General features: G+C 35.0%; 4 protein-coding genes across 4 annotated transcripts; 1 reads left to right on the top strand and 3 right to left on the bottom strand.

The window, feature by feature from the left end:
- Positions 1–1,898: 1,898 nt before the first annotated feature.
- On the top strand, positions 1,899–6,724 carry LOC145639381 (low-temperature-induced cysteine proteinase-like). The gene is made up of 5 exons (XM_081690607.1): positions 1,899–2,420; positions 3,584–3,819; positions 5,027–5,167; positions 5,266–5,697; positions 6,297–6,724. Exons 1-5 carry the CDS (start codon positions 2,009–2,011, stop codon positions 6,351–6,353), a joined length of 1,278 nt encoding a protein of 425 aa, XP_081546733.1. The 5' UTR covers positions 1,899–2,008; the 3' UTR covers positions 6,354–6,724.
- Positions 6,725–9,111: 2,387 nt separating this feature from the next.
- LOC145639382 (uncharacterized) lies at positions 9,112–10,309 on the bottom strand. Its single transcript, XM_081690608.1, has one exon. The coding sequence runs from the start codon at positions 10,117–10,119 to the stop codon at positions 9,262–9,264; it is 858 nt and encodes a 285-aa protein (XP_081546734.1). The 5' UTR covers positions 10,120–10,309; the 3' UTR covers positions 9,112–9,261.
- Positions 10,310–11,436: 1,127 nt separating this feature from the next.
- On the bottom strand, positions 11,437–12,852 carry LOC145638317 (putative germin-like protein 2-1). Its single transcript, XM_081689286.1, has 2 exons — positions 12,643–12,852; positions 11,437–12,302 (listed from the first exon to the last, which is right to left on the bottom strand). The coding sequence occupies exons 1-2, from the start codon at positions 12,770–12,772 to the stop codon at positions 11,725–11,727; spliced, it is 708 nt and encodes a 235-aa protein (XP_081545412.1). The 5' UTR covers positions 12,773–12,852; the 3' UTR covers positions 11,437–11,724.
- Positions 12,853–17,681: 4,829 nt separating this feature from the next.
- On the bottom strand, positions 17,682–19,272 carry LOC145638318 (putative germin-like protein 2-1). Its single transcript, XM_081689287.1, has 2 exons — positions 19,029–19,272; positions 17,682–18,433 (listed from the first exon to the last, which is right to left on the bottom strand). The coding sequence occupies exons 1-2, from the start codon at positions 19,186–19,188 to the stop codon at positions 17,841–17,843; spliced, it is 753 nt and encodes a 250-aa protein (XP_081545413.1). The 5' UTR covers positions 19,189–19,272; the 3' UTR covers positions 17,682–17,840.
- Positions 19,273–20,092: the final 820 nt, after the last annotated feature.

The raw sequence follows: 20,092 nt of genomic DNA on the forward strand, positions 1-20,092 counted from the left end.
TATTTTCCTTTACCAATCATGAAGGTTTAAAAAGTCTTCCATTTACTAATACTTTTTGACTTTTATAACAATTTTAATACAATTTTCCACTATTTATTTGACGCTTCCATACATGATTTTGATCTTTGGTCATCATTCTCTCTCCCCAAACACCACATAAACAACCTTGTCTTTTCTTCCTTTTCATATTTTTTGAAAATAATGTTAAATCTCTATTACTTTAATGGGTAAATACAAGTTTATGACAAAGATACAATTCTTGTTTATCACTAAGTGGTTATGCAATTAGCATTTAACTTTGACGTAAAGTCATTTCTCATTCTCTCCCCCCTTAGTTTTCTCTTTCGTACTTCAACCTTAATTTCAATGGCAGAAATAATGACTTTTCAATCTTCACAATCAAACAAGTGAAATCAATGCGGAAAGGAAAGTTTACCTACCCTTTAGGGTTACCCATGCCCTTTATTTATCCCTTTGTTATTATGTTTTTCGTTTAAGTCCCGAAAATGGTTGTGTTGGCGGAGTCAAAGGTGGGAAGAAGTAGATGAACAAGGGAGAAGATGAATAGGAAGAAGAAGAAGGTGAGAGGAGGAAGATGATGAATTTTGCAAACAGTAGCAAACATTCGCCTTCTCCGTATGTCACTGCCACATGGCAAATGAACAACAAAATATATTTTTAATAGGTCGGCGCGAAAACCAATACACTTACAATACAATAATCATGTAAATAAAGAACTCGGGTTTATCTCTGTCATTAACCTAGGCTCCCTCTACTTTAATTCATCCCACTAGGCTAGTCCCGTGCGATGCATAGTTTAAATTTTTGCTCTTATGTGCTTAATATAAATAAATTAAGATAAACATAATAAATAATGATCTTTCTTGTTAGACAAATTGAGCTAACAAAAATGATGTTAAATATTCTTATTAATTTCATAGTTAAAATAAAATATATGAAATGTTAACATTATCTCAGCTTAGTTGTTTTGTTCCATTTAAAAAAATTTGAAGAATTAATAAATAGTAGAAAATTCAAACTCATACATTATTAATAAAATGTTGGAAAAAAAATTCAATATCGTCTAGAAGAAAATGAAAGAGACCAGCCATTAATTTTATTACTTGTATTTTTTTTTATAATAAATTTGTGATTAGTAAATTTAGTCATAAAAGCTTTTAGAAAAATGTATAATTAATCTGCCCTAAAAAAAAAATGTATAATTAATCTACCTTTTTCAAACATTAGCTTTATCAAAAAAAATAATGTCTTTTATATTTTGGATGAAATTTTTTTAATAAGCTAACACATGAGTGGTAATATCAGCGGTAAAATTAGTTATTACTTTATTATAGTTATAGGTTTTAAAATGTCAAACAAGAAGAACAACAAAATTGAAAAAAATCAAATAACAGTCGACAACATGATTTCACGCTATTAACATTGAGGAATTCTTGGATTCTAATTGCTAGAGTCATTTTAGAAGGGCATAACCGTCCATTCACTTTTACCGCACTTGAAAAAATTAATGTCATAACACATATTGGTATTTCATTACACTTTAGATAGTATCACCATGATATCAACCACCTTATTTAGTGATACCAACGAAGGTAAAATATTTGTTGATATTGATATGAATCATATGATTTGTTGTTGGTATCATGTGAAATATTAACGTGTATTGTTAGAGTCATTTTCAAAAGAGTCCAAGAAATAAGGTAATTCCCTTACAACTTTTTTGTGCCTAACAAATCCATGTAGTGATGACAAATTGACAAATAAGAGAAGAGAACAAGAATACAAGATAAAACCACGAGGTTCATGCATGTAATTGGCAATTTCGCAACTACTCCAACCTTCTGGCTGTAATTGTAACACCAAAGAACTAAACGTACCAATCAACTTGTTTTTCACACCAATCTAAATTCACCCTAATATATCGTCATTTACTCATTTGCTTATTCATTCTTACTCTTCAATCATTTGATCATTTCCCAATCCAAAAATGAGCAAACTTTCTCTACTATTGCTACTATTATTCACCCTCCATTTTTCACACCATCTTTCTGAATCAAGCTCCGATCTTTTTGATTCATGGTGCAAAAAACATGGCAAAACATACCCATCTGAGCAAGAAAGACAATACAGGCTCAAAATTTTTGAAGATAATTTAGAATTTGTCAACCACCATAACAGCTTGGGAAATTCCACTTATACCCTTGCTCTGAATGCTTATGCTGATTTAACCCACCATGAATTTAGAAGTTCTAAGCTTGGGCTTTCTAGTTCTGCTAATGATTTCATCAGGTTGAAGCATAGTGAAAATCCTGTTCAGTTGCCTGATTTGGGTATTCCTGATTCTGTTGATTGGAGGAATCAAGGTGCTGTTACTAATGTCAAGGATCAAGGAAATTGTGGTATGTTTTCTTTATTTTTTTATTAATTTTTTGAGGGTTTTAGTATTTTTGTGAATTAAATTGAATTTTTTGGCTATTATTAAGGGGTTTTTGTAATTGTGATTTTTTCCCCTCTAGTTTATTGGGTTGTTCTGTGTTTATGTTATTGTGGTTCTTTTTATTTTAAGAAATTGTGGGTTATGTTGACTGAACATTGGAAATTAGCATTTTAAAGAAAGTTTTTATGGCTGTTGCCTTGTTGGTTATTGATTGAGAATTTTGGGTTGATTTGATTGATATATGGGAGATAATTGGTCTTCAGCTAACTCACCCCTTTGTTTAGGATTTCATCTTTCTGAATTATAATGTAACAGAAAAATGAACCAATAATGCTTTGGACAATGACATCCAATCTTGTTTTGAATTGAAAAGAGATATGACTTGGGTTATTCATGGTTATCCTCCTTGCAATTTTAAGACTACTAATAGTAGGTGTCAAATCAAATAAACTGTGACAATGGCGGATGGCCTATTACTTTCCACTTTCAATGGAGCTGAAATATTTAATATTTGTTGGATCATAATGTACCAAATGAAACATTAAACGACGCCCTTATTTTACTGGGTAACGCCCGCATTTTAAACTGTGACAATGGTGACGGTGATTTGTATGTAAATGGGAGGCGAAGGTGGTGGTGGACGGTGCCACGGTGGTGATAGTAGTTTATAGAGAGATTGGTCAATTAAGGGTATGTTCGTAAAATAACTTTTATTTTGCGGGCATTAACTGGAGAATTGAGGGTGCTGTTTAACAACCCCCAATTAAAATGGCTAATTGAACTGGATGTACATATATATAATTGTGAAGAAGCCTACCCCTACTGCCATTACTTTCAGATCAACAGCCTACTGTAAAAGACCTTCTTTTAACTGTTAGTGTAAGGGTAAGGTTGCAGATATCTGATAAGCTGAAAGCCTTCTTAGAAGCATTGAGACAATACTGATTATGTTTTTTGTTTATATAATACTGATGTTGTTGATTGCTAATATTTTGAAACAGGCTCTATTTTTTATTTTATTTTATTTAATTAGATTATTATTTCTAAGTTCTTGGAGGAATTAGTGAAGTATGCTTATGAAACAAACCCTTATTTTCTTTTAATGAGTACTGGTTTGTTTTTCAGGTGCTTGCTGGGCTTTCTCCGCCACAGGGGCAATTGAAGGTGTAAACAAAATTGTCACAGGCTCTCTTGTCAGCCTTTCTGAGCAGGAGTTAATTGACTGTGATAGAAGTTACAATGAAGGCTGTGATGGAGGGCTCATGGACTATGCTTACCAGTTTGTTATAGATAATCATGGTATTGACACTGAGAAAGACTACCCATACCAGGCTAAACAAAAATCTTGCAATAGGAACAAGGTAAGACACTTTCCTATGGGTTTATCTTTTGATTATATTTATGTTTACGCTATCTTACTAACCACACCTCAAGTATGGAGAAAAAATTCTACTAACATTTAGTATTGGAGAGCTTAGGTGATTTTTTTTCCTGATCATTTGAAAATCTTAGAAGTCTTCCATCGTTATAAACATAATATCATGGCTGATTTAGGTTAGCTCGTACACATAACAATGCAGAAAACAGCTGTTTTCATTGAGTCACTTGCATTGTTAATACAGTCTTATGGGAAGAGACGGAACTTTCTTGTCTAAGCTCTAAATACAACTGATTCTTAGCTCCACCTCAATATTTGATGGTGGAAATTGAAAGTTTTAACCAATGTAGGATTGTGCTGCTCTCTTAATTAAAGTGGATGGAGCTAAGAGAGTAAAATCCTTTCTCATCTGTGGGTGTCTTATTTAGTTTAATGACATATTAGCCTGGTGAGCATTCTGCACAATGAGGACTAATTTCATGCGCTCTATAATTGATGCAATGACAGCTATTATGAAAAATTCATCCTGATCCAGTTCTGTGTCCCGCTATATTTTCCACTTGTATGCCCACTTGACAGTTTGGGAAAACAACTATATGCCGTCTGTTAAACTATCAGAGATATTTTTCTTAATGGCATAACCGCATGATGCAAAAACAAATATTGCAGCAAGAGTTTAATTCTTCTAACCTGGCTTGCTTAGGTGACAGGGTGTAATTATCATTCTATAATCTATACTCAAGAACTTTGCTTCTTGAATTCATGTCATCACTTCATTTTGCCAATCTTGTACACTTCATTTTGCCAATCTTGTACACTTCATTTTGCCTTATGCACTTGAAAGTCCAATATGGATCTTCAACACTCAGACATGAGTGTGGCTGTATGGACACTAGACTCTTCATTTTGGACTGCAAAGAAAGAAGTGTTTTGCAAAATATAGAAGTTCAACACTTGGGACACGTACAAGTTTGACGATATAAATTTTCTCCTCAGCTGTTACTAAAGGGTATAAATAGTATAATTGAAGTAGCATTCATAATTCAAAAACACTGTGGAAAAGAAGAGAGAAAGCAAACAAACCCTTTAATGGATCTAATGCTTCCTGTTTCAGCTTGTCTTATATTCTCGTAGTTGCTGACTTTTTGAGAAATAGAACTCAAAGAAATCTTTGTTTTTTTATATTACAGCTTGCGAGACATGTGGTAACTATTGATGGTTATGCTGATGTCCCTCCTAATAATGAGAAAGAACTCCAAAAAGCTGTAGCCGCTCAACCAGTAAGTGTTGGCATATGTGGCAGTGAGAGAGCATTCCAGTTATACTCTAAGGTTTATTTCTTCGCTCTTGGACCTCTTGGCTTTTCTGATACAAAGAGTATTTGTGTTTTGACATGAAGATTTTACTTGTTTATTTATTTTTCTTTCAGGGAATCTTTTCGGGCCCATGTTCCACCTCTGTAGATCATGCTGTTCTGATTGTTGGTTATGGTTCAGAGAATGGAGTTGATTACTGGATAGTTAAAAATTCATGGGGAACTTCTTGGGGTATGAATGGCTTTGTACACATGCAGCGGAACAGTGGAGATAAAAGTGGAATTTGTGGCATCAATGTGATGCCATCATATCCCACAAAAACAACCCCTAATCCACCACCACCACCACCTCCCGGACCTACTAGATGTAGTTTGTTCACATCTTGTCCAGCAGGTCAGACTTGCTGTTGTGCACGGAGCTTTCTTGGTATATGCACAACTTGGAAATGCTGCGAGTTAAATTCTGCAGTATGCTGCAAAGATCATATCCACTGTTGTCCTCATGACTATCCAGTATGTGATACACAAAGAAATCTTTGTCTCAAGGTTAGTACCTAGTTCATTCTGTTTAGCAAATTTTTAATTGACAGCTTGGGGGTAATTAAAATAGCAGGAAAGAAAAGATCATCCATTGTGCATACACTTAAATTTCTGACTGCTGTGTGTAAAATTGTGTTTGAGACACGATGTCTCTCTTTTTTTTTTTTTGTTAGACAAGAAGTTCAAATAAATTGTGTTAAGAGTAACTAAGAGGGTCTCACTTTAACTCTCAAACACCAAGACATTAAAGATCATCCCTAAAAGGTAAAAAAAAAAAAAAAGCACCAATCTCTCAATAAGTTATTTACCGTTTGATACAACTGTTTTCCTGGTGGGTTTAGTTTTTCATATCTAAGAATGTTTTCTAACACCTGTTTGAATATCATGCTGTGTTATCTCTTGCAATAGGCTTTCCTTTTGAGTTTTGTGATTTTATCATGCTTACTTGGTTGTGTGCTATGACTTATTAACATTGGTAATAATTTGACTTTATTACAATTTCTTTTGCAATTGGTTGGAATTTGAATTTTATGATTCTGTTATGTAGTTGATGAAGTGTTTACATTGGTAATACTAACACAAACTCAAAATTGTTGATCTTGCAGCGAACAGGAAATATTACTTTAGCCAAACCATTTAACAGCAGACAGAGCAGCTTGTGAAGAATCTGGCAGTTTGAAGGCCCCTTGTATTCAGGAACTTGGTGTTTGAAACTATCCTTGGATGCTTGTACGTATTCTTTATCACATTTCGACAATAGGGGGGGAAGGTAGATGAAACTCCCCATGCTATATAGAGGAATTCATGCAGTATATTCGACATTGCGCATCTTTGTACTGTTGTACATGGTGGAAAATAGATACAGTTTGATATCGTTTATGCTGAAGGAGAGTAGAGGGTGATGATTTTGCTATATATGCCTTGTTAATATCATAGTTTTCTGCTGAAGAAGCTTTTCTACTCTTACAGCAGTGTTATTATGGTCCGACAGTTAGATTCTCATGAGTTCATGTAATATACTGGTATTTGCCTTGCTATGGTTGTAAACAGGTTCAGGGCTCAAATATTCTTGGTGACATTGTGTTTTCTATTAATAAAATTGGACTCCTGAATGATGAGGAAAGCAGCTAAAAATCTGTAACATAACGAGGGTTAGTCGATTTTTGTCAAGCTTCGACTTTGATTAATTAATATTATCGTAGTTCTTGCGTTAAGAAAATATTGAGTAATCGATCCGCAAAAGTATGATAGGTTTATATCAACACGTCTTAAAACAAAATGGCGCCGAAACTTGGATCAGTATTTGTCTTCAAAAGTTTTTAGATTTGGGTTCTCCTAAGGCCATGACCAAGGCCAATGCATGCTTCATCAAATTTGTGTTAATGAAGCTGTTTGGCGTTTGCCGCATTTCCTGGAGTAATTGAGTTTATGATTCAATTCTTTGACATGACAAAATTTAGTTATCTAGCGATGACATAATAGACCACAACTATCATTAAGCATCCTTAGACGTAAAATCATGTGTTACTTGAGTGATGAAGAGTCAAGACTTTAGAGTTTAGACAATGTGACCTAAATATAGAGTGTCTGATTTTTATAGCATATGGCCATCTCAGACTCTCAGTAACCTCTAACATAAGTAATTGCACAGCAGCAAAGACCACAAATCCTGCGAACAAGAACCAGTATCAAGCAAGGTCTTTGAACAAAACTTTGAACAATTCTGTGCCTGAATGCATATCAAATTATCAAATAGCCCCGTCACGTCAGTGCTCATACACTGATTTATGAAATAAGAAACTTCAATTCATAGCAAAACAGTGAAAATGTTCTTCAACAAATCTCAGATCTCCACAAAACCGATAAATAGTCGCTTAGTCACTTATCTCTATATACATCTTAAAGCACTTAAGCAGTTACAAAGTTCAAACACAGATGTGGTAGTTCTTGTAAACTGATTCTGAAGTAGAAAACCGTGACTCAGTGAGACCATTCAATTCCTGATTTGTATATACAATGATAAGGCAGAGGCGTACATACAGCATGCCCATGCCGCAATAGGAGGAACTGCCGTCGCATTTAGGTAAATCAGACAATAGGAGGAAATGCCATGGCTTCTAGGTAAATCAGATTATGCGCAGGAAACCAGGCTGTTTCTAATTGTCAAGTTATAGCAATGCAGCAGTAATATAATCTAACCATCACCTGCATTGATATTTTCGTCGAAATTGAGGTAACTATGCCACTCAAAGCATGTTCATTGCTAGAAGGTGGAAATGACAGAGAGGACACCAGACTCAGAAGGGGAAAAAAAAGGATGGGCAACCTTTACAGACAGAACACAGTATCCAAGTTACACAACAGTCTTAAAAATACAGAAGGAAACCATCCTCAAATCTCTTCATTAGGATTCTTGAAAATTAGCCATAAGCATATACAATTTTCACAATTGCTTCGGTCACATAGATTGTTGCAAATGACTTCTAAAAAACAATTACCGTGACAGCAAGGATACAAAAAGTACAAGTTCATGAGCAGAAGGTAACTAATAAATACCATCTAAGCCTTCCCTAAGGATACTTAAAAATTGATATCAGCAGAAGATAGCAGATAGGAATCATAGGAATAATTCCTTCTGCAGTACACCACAAAGCAATGCAGCCCCAAGCTTGTAAACAACCTGCAGCGGAGTTTATAGCCTGCTATAAATGTTGCCAGAATGCTACACCGCCTACACTACCATGACCTATTCACATGCACACACAATCCCACCAAACTCCCCCCAACCCTCGACGTCTGGGTCATAGACAACTTCTTGTCACTAGAACAATTCTGAGAATGTCCATTTGCCTAATTAAACCTCTATTAAGAGAGGTTGCAGAAACAACAGCAAACTATCCATGATAAAACAATGAAATGTAAATGATTTGGTATGACAATTTTACTTGCTACCCTCTGGAAGGATATCTATCTTGACATTAATAAGGATCAAATGTGGCAGAAAAGATTACGTACAACAATTAGCTAACCAAGTAAAGGAATTCCATCAATTCCAGCAGAACAAACCAGACAAAAGTACTCTCCTTCATTTCCATTCCCTTCCCTTTCCTGCTCTAGGTTCCGAATGCTAGCCTATATAACTAATGAACCAAATCCACAATTCAATTCCAAGACATTGCTAGCTAGCTATTTCCACAATGGAGTCAAACAACTCTCACACATAATAGATTCACAAGCATTCTCCCACAAATGATGTAATCAGTCCGGTAGGTCTTGTATATAACGGATATATTGTCTACAACAGACTTAGCACAATTGACTTATTCCGTGATTCCGGGTGACTAAACATGTTGTATCACACAAAAAACAACCTCATTGTCACTCATTCAAAAACACAAAACAACACAACAACTAACTACATTCATAAAAATATATTCCCATTACGCATAAATAACAATCATTTACAACCTTTATACCAATACATTCATTCATTCCAACCAAAAAAAATATAAAAAGTTACCTATCTATTCACAAACCTTCTCTCATTCTCATTCTCATTCTCCTATATAATCAAGAAGATGGAAACACATCCTTAACAGCAGAAGCAGCACTCAAATAGTTCAAAGTATTCCTCAAAGTCTCCTTCTCCCTCCTCAACCTCGCCGCGGTATCCTCCAGCTCAAGCAACGCCTGCTGCTCACGGGGAGCCCCTTCAAACGTACTCCCAACGAAGAACGAAAACGGTGTCGGAAACAAATTCCTCCTCAAATCCCCAATTTCCTTCTCTTCTTTCCCATTCAATCGATTGCTCAAGCGAATCACATCCCTCATGTAACTCTCCACATCCTTGGCAAGGCTCTCCAAATCTTCGTGGGACCCATCAGAGGAGGGCTTATCCTCGAGCCAATCAACGGCTGCCACGAGGTAGGGTTTGGAGCGTACTATCTTGTTGATTCGAAATCGCTCTTGACCTTTACAGATTAGGAAGAAGCGATCGTCGGCGAGACGCTCGTGTTTGACGACTTCGCCGACGCAACCGACGGAGGTGGCGGAGGAGGAGGAGGATAGCGTGTCGGAGAAGATAACCCCGAATCGGAGGTCGGTTTGGAGGAGGGTGTTCATCATGATTCGGTATCGGAACTCGAAGATTTGTAGTGGGAGGATTGACCCCGGGAAGAGGACGAGTGGGAGGGGGAAGATTGGGAGCTCAACGACGTCGTTTTGTGGGGTTGGGTTTGGGGATGGCGGGTTGTTCTGGGGTTGGGAGGATGAGGAAGAGGCGGAACAGCGGAGAATATCGCGCTGTAGCTTACGGCGTTGATAGCTGAGACAGAGCGGGGTTGATGGGAGTGAAATGGGGGTTGGAGGTGAAGGGTTTAAAGAGGGTTTAAGGGAGGTGGAGTAATGGAGGAATTGAGGGAGCGCCATTGAAGGAGGAGGAGAGAGAAAATGTGAGGTGGGTTATTGGGTTTTGTAGATTTGGGTTAGAGGAGAGAGAAAAATGATTGGCATTATTGTGTGTTTTGTGGATGAGGGAGAAGAAGAAGGAGATGAAGATGGTTGTGTTTTCTGGGATTGATTGAGTGAGGGTGAAAGGGGAATGAGTGAGAGTTTGGGTGGTGGAATTTTGGGGAGGTATTGTGGATTTTTTTAGGGATTTTGGATGTGGTTTTGGGGGGTTACACGTGAGAGATTGGATAATCTTTGGGTTTGGTATGTTGTGTGGCACGTGCTACTTGAGAGGGATGATGATTTCTTGCTTTGAAAAATCATACTCAATAAGTTAAGATTGAATGTGTAGCCGTGTAGGGACGAGGTTGTAAATGGGTCGTAGAATCATAACTTGATTCGGATCATAAAGATGTGACCTTGGTTTTGAGTCGAGTGAGTAATTGTAAGGAGAAAGTCCATCTTACACGGGGAAATTTAGAGAAGGAGCATGATATGATTTGACTTCTCACCTCACGTTTGTAAGTTAGAGAGTTAGTTAACCGTTCTAGCCTCCTGATAGTCATATATCATTTCATGTATTTTTGGTTGGATGATGGAATTTACTTGGTATACATATTGCATTCATGCTCAACAATTGTGTATTATTGGGTTTAAATGTATAATAGCAATAATTGTTACAGAAAATGCATATGTAATCAAGAATTTAGACATAGGAGCTATATATTTATGATTTTCTACACATGTCTAGAGATAAATCATAAATAGAGTTGGATCATGCAAACCCACTTGCTACATAAGATTTATGAAGAGAAATGTCAACCCATCAACAAAAAAAGCCCAAAAAAGTTTGGTATTTGCAAAATTGCAAGCTGCTACTCCCAATCAAAATGACAAAATCAAAGCCCAATAACATAATTGGCCTAATTCTGGACACAACACTTAAATACTTAATGACTTCTATGCGCATCTAGTTGACTTATGCAGTTGTCAAATGCATTTTTTTTATAAGTTTTGCATAAGTTAATTTAAATCTATATATACACTTATTTTCAGTAATCTATTGAAAGCATATGTAACAAAGTAAAATGCTATTGGATTTTACATCTATTTTATACTAGAAGAAGTGTCTTACTCAAGAGTAGAGAAGGGCAAATTCAAGTCTCTATGTGCGCCTAAGTGCATACTATACTACGCATGCAAACATCTATTGATCATTAAAAAGGAAAAAAAAAAAAATAATAAGGTGAATGAAAATATTACATAGCTATCTACATCCCAAAAAGACAAAAACCATGTAGAATATCTTATATTTTGTGGAATAACATTAAATGCTTATCAATTATACAGTTTGTAGAATTTGATAAAATATTACTACGTGTAAAGCTTATTTATTGCAAATATCGTTACATACACGCTTATAAATTACAACTATTGGATTAAACATAACGAACTTAACTTTAAACACTGGTAAACATAAACTTAACTTAAAAACATAACTACAATAAAACGTACAATACAATACTTAGCATCATACATTCATGACCACATTATAAAAGTATAGAGTATAGATATAGTACATGATTAGTATGTACTAATCAATTTCGCGGTGTTTATTGACATGTTTTCATTGAAAAACTGGGCACGAAGTTGCTCTACCACCTTCCTATCCACCTGATACGCCTTAGTAAGAACATCATCTAAAATTCGCGGTATAGTCCCAAACACACCATTAGCAACATTAACTCGCCCCGGATTTTGGCTTCCAAATGAAGCAACAGCCAAAGCATCTGTCTTCTTAATATTAATTTGGAAATGGATTAGACCTTGAGGAAAAACAATCATGTCACCTTTTTTAAGTATAGTGTCATATAGCTTATAATCGGTTGTAACAAAACCGGCATACAATGACCCCTCTACCACGGCAAAGATCTCCGAGCCACGAGGATGCCAGTGAGGGGTGTTTAGGCCAAAGGGTGCAAAGTCTACCCTTGCCATGGACACCCCTTGTGTGTTAACACCGGGAAATCGAGTAATGTCGATTAGGGTGGCATTTGCTCCATTAGTGTTGTCTGTGTCTCCGCGAATGTTAAACCCTTTGAACAAGAAATCATCTATTGTCACATGCTTAGGGTTCTTGCAAAGCCTTCCATTGACAACCACTGCAAAATGTTGATCATAAAAAAAATGTTACTATCAAATTAAATAGGTATATAACTGTATAACACCTCTATCTTATTTTCAGGTGAACAACTACTCGTAAGAACTAGGAGTATCCATTTAAGGTATATATTTTGTTTTTCATTCTATCAGCCTTTTAGAATAATCTAAATAAGCAAAAATCTAAATAAGCGAAAAAACTGATAAAATGAACAAGGAAAACATTCATGATTCAGGAACACGTACCCCTAAGCATATGCGTGCATATGCAAAGGTACGTACTCTAGAATAACTAAATAAGCTTATAATTCAAGTAAGCGAGTACTCGAGTAGAGGTCGGACCTGCTGAATGAGGGTTAGTTACACCTACACAAAAATCTTGAAGGGGTGGAGGATCGGATGCAATGGCTACGTAGAACATAAAACTCGTAGCAAGGGCTACGTATAACGTAGTCACACCAAAAATTGACATAATAATATATTAAGCAAAGTAAATGAACGAACTTATAATCCTATGTATCTAATACTTGAAATTTTTGATTTGTTGTAGTATAAATGATATTATATGGGGGGTATTTATAGCTGAGATTGCAATAATTAAAAGCAATTTTTCTTGAAATAGTCATACTTTTCTGTTGATTTAGATCAAAAAAAGTATTTTATGGTTGACAATCTTATCATGTACAGTAACATAAGCTAATGAATAATGATAAATGAACTCTATTAGGCAAGTGTAGATTTTTTTTTATTTATTTATTTTTTTAAAAGTCGTACTACGTAATAACATTAGTAGTGATATTAATCTGCATGAATTTCCGAGCAAAAATTAAAAATATTGCACGTTAAACTAAAGAAATTTCTTAACGAATGACTGCATTTGCTATTGCAGCCATATATATTTCCCTTGACAATTGACATGAATCTCTAATATAATTGACTATATATATAAAGATTTTTTTTTTTTTTCAAAAATACATGTAAAATGTTCGTTATCCAATGAGTCCTTTAGTATTTAAATTTCAAATAACATAGAAGTAGAGTTTTATCGTTCATATGCGAAAAAATGTTTTACTCTTCTTTCCCCATCATCAACGATAATCTCAAATTCTCAATTGCTTGTTGGTCGATCTCATTCTCTTTGTGGCTATCTAGCTAGGATAATATAAATATGGACGTAAGATTACACAATTTAAAATGTGGGTAAAATAAAAATGGCTACGATGAAAAGTTTGTTATACTACTAAGCAATAAAACTGAAATTACTTATCTCTTGATGCGTAAACCGAACTGACAATAGCCGCGTCGTGGAGAACCACTGACCTAAAAGACGATTCTGCGCTACCTCCCGGTGCAGTAGACTAGAAGCGGTCGCCCTCCAAAATAAGCACGGCGCTGGAGTTTATGTGCACTCACAAACCCGACTGGAACAGAAGCAATAATCAAGGAATTGAATCAGTCAGCTAAAAACAAGGGATTAATGACTGATTAAATTCCGCAATCCCAACAGTAAAATAAAAGAATAATCTCAATAGTTAAAAAAGAATATTTTGTTAACAAAGAAAAGAAATAAAATTTCTCCAAAAAGATAACAAGGACCCACGCTCGAAACCGACCTGGCTCGGCTCGTGCGTGTGTGGAATAACACATACCTCCCACTCACCCAACTAAGTAGTACTAAGGCACTACAATATAAAAACAAGGCAAAACCTTTCTCCCCAACCAACGTGGGACTTTTCCCCTTTCATTTGTTTTTCTCTCTCTTGTTTTTCTATCAAGAACTTCCAACAGAGTATTGAGGTGGAGTACTGGAGTGGGATGTGATTGGATGACTTGTTGTTGGTAAAATAACTGTTGAAATTAATAACAAACAAAAAAAGATTAGAACTTTCCTGGATTGAAGATCTCAAACTCACAGTCGCGCCGTGGAACAAAGTCCACTGCCTTAGAAGCGAAATACGCAACCACCGATACAAGTTTCCTAGTGACGCACGCCCCCCAAGTTTAACGCAACTATCTCCGTAATCCGTGCACCCGAACTCGAAGAGTGGAATTGCTCAAGAACTGTTCAGATCTCAAAAGGTAGGTTTGTGTTTTCGGCTAGAAAAGTGAATGAATCTCATGAAAAGGCAAGACTCGTATTTATATGAGTCCCGGAAAAGGAAACACGCAAAACAAACCGACCTAGGAAAAAGGCGGTCCCGATCGGGCGAGCTGCATGCCGCCCGATCGGGCGCGAGATTAAGTTTCTCCAGACCTGGTGTCGCGCCCGATCGGGCGAACACCGCCCGGTCGGGCGCCCGGTCGAGCGCCCGGTTGGGCGATCTAGAAACCCCATCCTGGGCGAGCCATCGGGCGAAGCCGCCCGATCGGGCTCGTCAAAAACTCAAGTCCGCCGCCCGGTCGGGCGAGGGCCGCCCGATCGGGCGCGGGCCGCCCGATCGGGCGCGAGAGTTCTCCTATTTTCCTTGGTCACCTCCGCCGATCGGGCGCGAGCATCCGTTTGCATTACCTATTTCCAACACTTGTGTCCGAGGTTGTACTAAATGGCTTACAATAAGCTACTCAATGTTTAATTTCGAGTATAATACTTTGGCTTGAAGGTGATGCAATCTACAAGTACGTGGTAAAACCGATTAACAATTTAATTTTTGATGGTATAGGCGTCGTCTTTTACTGATTTTGTTATTTCTCATGCGAAGATGGCTAGGAATACCTTGGCTCATTTAGTGGCAAGCTTGGAGAGTTAAATTAAGGATGGTTTATCAGAATTATTCATTTTATTCTTCCACTCCAAAGCATTTTAGCTTTACCAATTAAAACCTCATATAATAATTAATTAAGCTAAGACCTTGATCGAAGAATATAATAAGTTCATCTAGCAAAAAATAATCAATTTTTTTTGAAGAATTTTTAATCTTTCATGTGGGGAAAGAAAATAAAGCTATTATATCATAGCATATATAATTTAGTATTATAGTCAATAGCAAAATATGCATATGATCGGAAATATACAGATTTAATTGATGAATTGAAGTTTTTTTTTGGTGTTTAGAAGGCCACAAGGGTGAGGATGAGAATCGATCCAAGGATCTCCTGGAATCGGGAGGGAAGCACTAACCACTTAAGCTATACCTAAAATGATTTAGTAAAAATAAATTCAGCTTAAAAATAAGTTCAATTTAATAAAAATTAATCTACGTCCAATAAAAATAAATTCAGCTAAATAATAAATATCAATAACTGTATTGAAAAAATATATATTATAAAATAGAGAATAATAAATATAAATAATACTTATATCAGCTAAATAAATATAATTTTAGTTTAACAAAAATAATTTCATAATACTGTAATATTATCGTCTCCGAGGCTAGTTAATTTCATCACGAGTTCATAACCACTTCAAATCAATATAACTATACCGAAAATAATTTGAGATGCAAATAAAAATTAAGGTGGAAAATCAAACAACGTGAGTAAAATATTTTCTCAACTAAAGATTGGTTAGTGTCCATTTAAGCAAAGGTTACTATCAATAGTTTGGACACTTGTCTTAATTGGATATACATTGCCACTCGTAGTTGCAATAACATGATGCATGACATTCTTCACTACGGTGCCAATATAATGTGCTCAATTGCACATTATAGATTTATAGATGTTTTGTTTTTGTTTTTTTTGGTATTATTTTTATCATAATGGGGATCAAATGTAATAATTTCTATCATACAATCGAGTGTTTAACATACATGATACAATTAATTTTATTTTTTTTACATTTAGAGAGTGCTCTATGCCTCTATGTAAATTTAAAATTAGAGCGTGAGTATGTACATGTGAATAATGAATGTTATACAACTAGTTTAATTTATATGTGGAAATTTGGGAGTAAATGGATTTGATCATATGAAGTACAATAAGTAACAAAGTTTGCTTGGTGGAATTTGTTGGAAACTCACATTGTGATATTTTTTTTTTTTTATTTTTTTTATTTTTTTATTTTTTGAAGACTAGATCTCATGAGTTTTGAGATCTCATAAGTTTAAGCCCCACCAACTATATTTGCCTGAAGGTAGGAGGACTCCCTACCTCGCTCCACTACTCTCAAGCGCTAACCTACGGAGTTAGACTGATTTAACTTGTGAGAGGTAGTGGTTCAGTAGGGTTCTTCATCTTACATTAAAAAAAATATGGAGTATGTACCATAATTGCATATATAGTACAACAATCGGAGACAAGATACACTAAAGTTTGTGTCGAATAATGTCTCATCAACCTTTATTTATTCTGCACAGGCATATTGATTATTTTTTTTTTTTTTTTTAAAATTACCGTTATTTAAAATCACAATGAAAACACGATTTACTCAAAATTTCAAGTATTACATACTCCGTACCATTTTTTAAGACTTTGAAACAATTAGCCTAAACACCATAAATTGCAAGCGTATAAATAGTACGAGTTAGTTATTTACAATACGAAGGTGCATGAAATAAGTCTAAATTTTCAATATATGCTCTATATTTTTATAATTTATATAAGGTTTTTGACCCGTTTCCAATCCTAATAAATATCCTCACGAGTTCACCATTTACATATAAAATCTACCAAACTTTAAAATGCAAAGTAAAGGTGCGAAATTAAACAACGTGACTCAAATAATTTCCTAACCGTAAATCTAAGTTATATAGTGTCCAAATTTTTGTAAGGTTACTATCAGTAGTCTGGACAATTGTCAATTATTGGACATGGATGCCAGTTCAATTGAAATGTACCATTGCCACTCTTATCTTGTTGCAATAACATGACAATAACTATTCATAAGTTGCAAAATGTGCTTAGTTGGATTTATAACAATAGTGGAGCTGAGCATAGAAGAATACCACATCATCACCAATTATATCTCCGCAATTTTTATCTTACAACCGAACATTCTACATACATTAATGGTAATCAATTACAGTTTGACCTACTAACCGGCCAATCCAGCCCAAATAACGACGGGTTTGAGCAAGCCAAAAAAACTTTTTAGCTAAAAATCCAAACCTGGTCTGAAATTGCCCAAAAAGCCAATATAACAAAGTTTTTATCAATTTGATTAAACTATTATATCAGCATATAGGTACAACTTATTATATCGTGGATAATTTCTAAACCAATATAAGTTCATATATAATGACACAATTAGGGATGACTAATAAATTTTCGTGTTGTTTGTATCGTAGTTAATTAGTATTGTTTTTAACCCATTATAAATAATTGACTTGGCTTTTATGTGATATTACTGTCAAGTGGATTCTATTATTGTTTCTTTGTAACAATAGCAACAAACAAGTGATACTATACACTCAGTACACATAAACAATAGAAAGTTGTAGGACTTTAAAACATGAAATATTCATCAATATTTTATTTAATTCCAATACAACCTCAAACATCAAATCACGTACTACTTTTATCTCTTATGGGTGAATATCATATAACTTGATCACCCATTAATTTTTTCCAAACATACCATACTTAAAAATGAACTAGCATTATTATCTTGAAACTTGAGACAATAGTTTTAGAATTGATTTCCGGGGATTATCATCGGAGACGTTGTCAGTCGAAAATTGAGCTCGAAGTTGTTCGATCGCCTTCTCATTTACTTGAAAGGCCTTGGTAAGCACCTCATCTAAGATAGGTGTTCCAAACACACCATCAGCAATGTTAATACGTCCCGGATTTTGGCTACCAAATGTTGCAATTGCAAAAGCGTCCGTATCATCAAGATTTAGTTGAAAATGTAACAAACCTTGTGGAAAAACAATTATGTCACCTTTTTTAAGTACCGTGTCATAAAGTTTATTCTTAGTTGTCACAAAACCAGCATATAAGGTGCCCTCTAGCACGGCAAATATCTCCGAGCCAAGAGGGTGAAAATGAGGAGTGTTTAGACCATACGGTCCGAAATCTACACGAGCAATGGACACCCCTAGCGTGTTAACGGCTGCGAATTTGTTGATATCGATTAGCGTGGCCTTAGCTCCTTGAGTGTTGTTTGTGTCTCCAGGTTTGTCAAACCCTTTGAACACGAAATCGTTCGTTGTTACTGCATCCTCGTTCTTACAGTACTTCCCGTTCACATAGGCTGCACGGAGTAGAAGATTGAAAAACAGATTAAATCGCATAGATTAAGATCAATTAGTATTAAAAGTGCTAATTATGTGAGCTTAATAAGCAGAGAATAAGGTAATATGAATATACGATGAATCCAAAAAGTACTTAATACTTCATATCATTTATTGTTGAATGTACATCACTTAACAACGTGACCCCTTAACATCCTATTCATGTCACGAAATACTTGATTGAAATTGTTAAAATTTTGTGTGGTAGACTGAAAGCATCACGTTATCCATACCCCCTCTGTTTTTTTTTTAAATGCATCATTTTGAGTGATATATTTTTCGGGATGCAACTTTGACCGTTAATATTTTTAATTGTATATTAGTAAAATTATAACAAAATTATATTATAAAACTAAACATTATGACTAATCTAATGTTAATTATGTTATATTAAATAATAACATTTATTTATTTTACAAAGGTGAAAAAATTAAGTCAACCATAATATCTGAATAGTGCAAAAGTCAAAGTGATGCATTTAAAAAAAAAAAAAAAAAAACGAAGGAGTTACATGTTATAAGTAGCAAAAATAAAATGAGAAGAAGAGCGTTATACCTCCAGAATTAAAGTGATGCGCCTCGACACAAAAATCTTGAAGGGGAGAAGGATCGGAGGCATTAGCTACGTAAAGTTGAGTAGCAATGCTCATTGCAAAGGCCATGAACAAAGCTAAAGTGGCCCAATTATAGCCAACTCTTCTAATAATCTTCTCCATAGATGACTAAAATGGTAAATATTTTAGTAGATATTATGTACCTCTTTTTTGAGAATGTTTTTTTTTACGCACTCTATTTAAGGTGATAACTTGCCTATATATAGGAAAAAAATAGAAGGGGAAGTATTAATCAAGAACCATACATTTTCTATTGGACGAACATATGGGGACCCTTAGCAATGGTGTTATGTTTGATATTTATCAATAGTAATATAGTATCTCAAAAAAAAAAATCGTTTTTCAAATTATATGGTTGTCATCGTCATCACTACATCACAAAGTCATCGTACAATTGAAAAAAAACACTAGGCCCTTTAATCAAAATAATCGATCTGATCGGACCCATTCACGGATTTATAAATGTAAATCATTAAATACGAAAAAGTTATAAACTGATAGAGTATAAAACACATTTTCGGATCTCAACCATTAACTTAACCTTCTGGTTGAGTTGGTGTTTTAGTAATACTTTATTATGGAGTATTAATCATTCATCATTTGATAATAGGCAACAAAATAAAATTCAGTTGCCGTTATTATAAGGTAATGTAATGGGGACACATTGATGGTTTTAGGAAAAAACGAAAAGGACCGATCTTAAAATCTTGAATAACGTAGTGTTAATCCTTTTTCCTGCCACTAATCTTCAATTTTTCGTACTCGCACTAATTTTTACCATGACAAATTAAAGTGATCATGTAAAAAAAAAAATAATAAATAAATAAATAAATAAAAGAGGACAGAGTAAAGTGGTCATGAATATCGTACAAGTAATATCGTTTCAAGGTCCTAACCAAATTTTAAGCCTTAGGGCCTGTTCTCATTGACTGAACTCAACTGAACTGAACTGAGCTGAACAAAACTGAACTGAGCTAAACTGAATATTTTATAAGAGAAGGAAATT

This window comes from Chenopodium album, chromosome 7 (genome assembly GCF_948465745.1).
Source record: "Chenopodium album chromosome 7, dcCheAlbu1.1, whole genome shotgun sequence".
NCBI lineage: Eukaryota > Viridiplantae > Streptophyta > Magnoliopsida > Caryophyllales > Amaranthaceae > Chenopodium > Chenopodium album.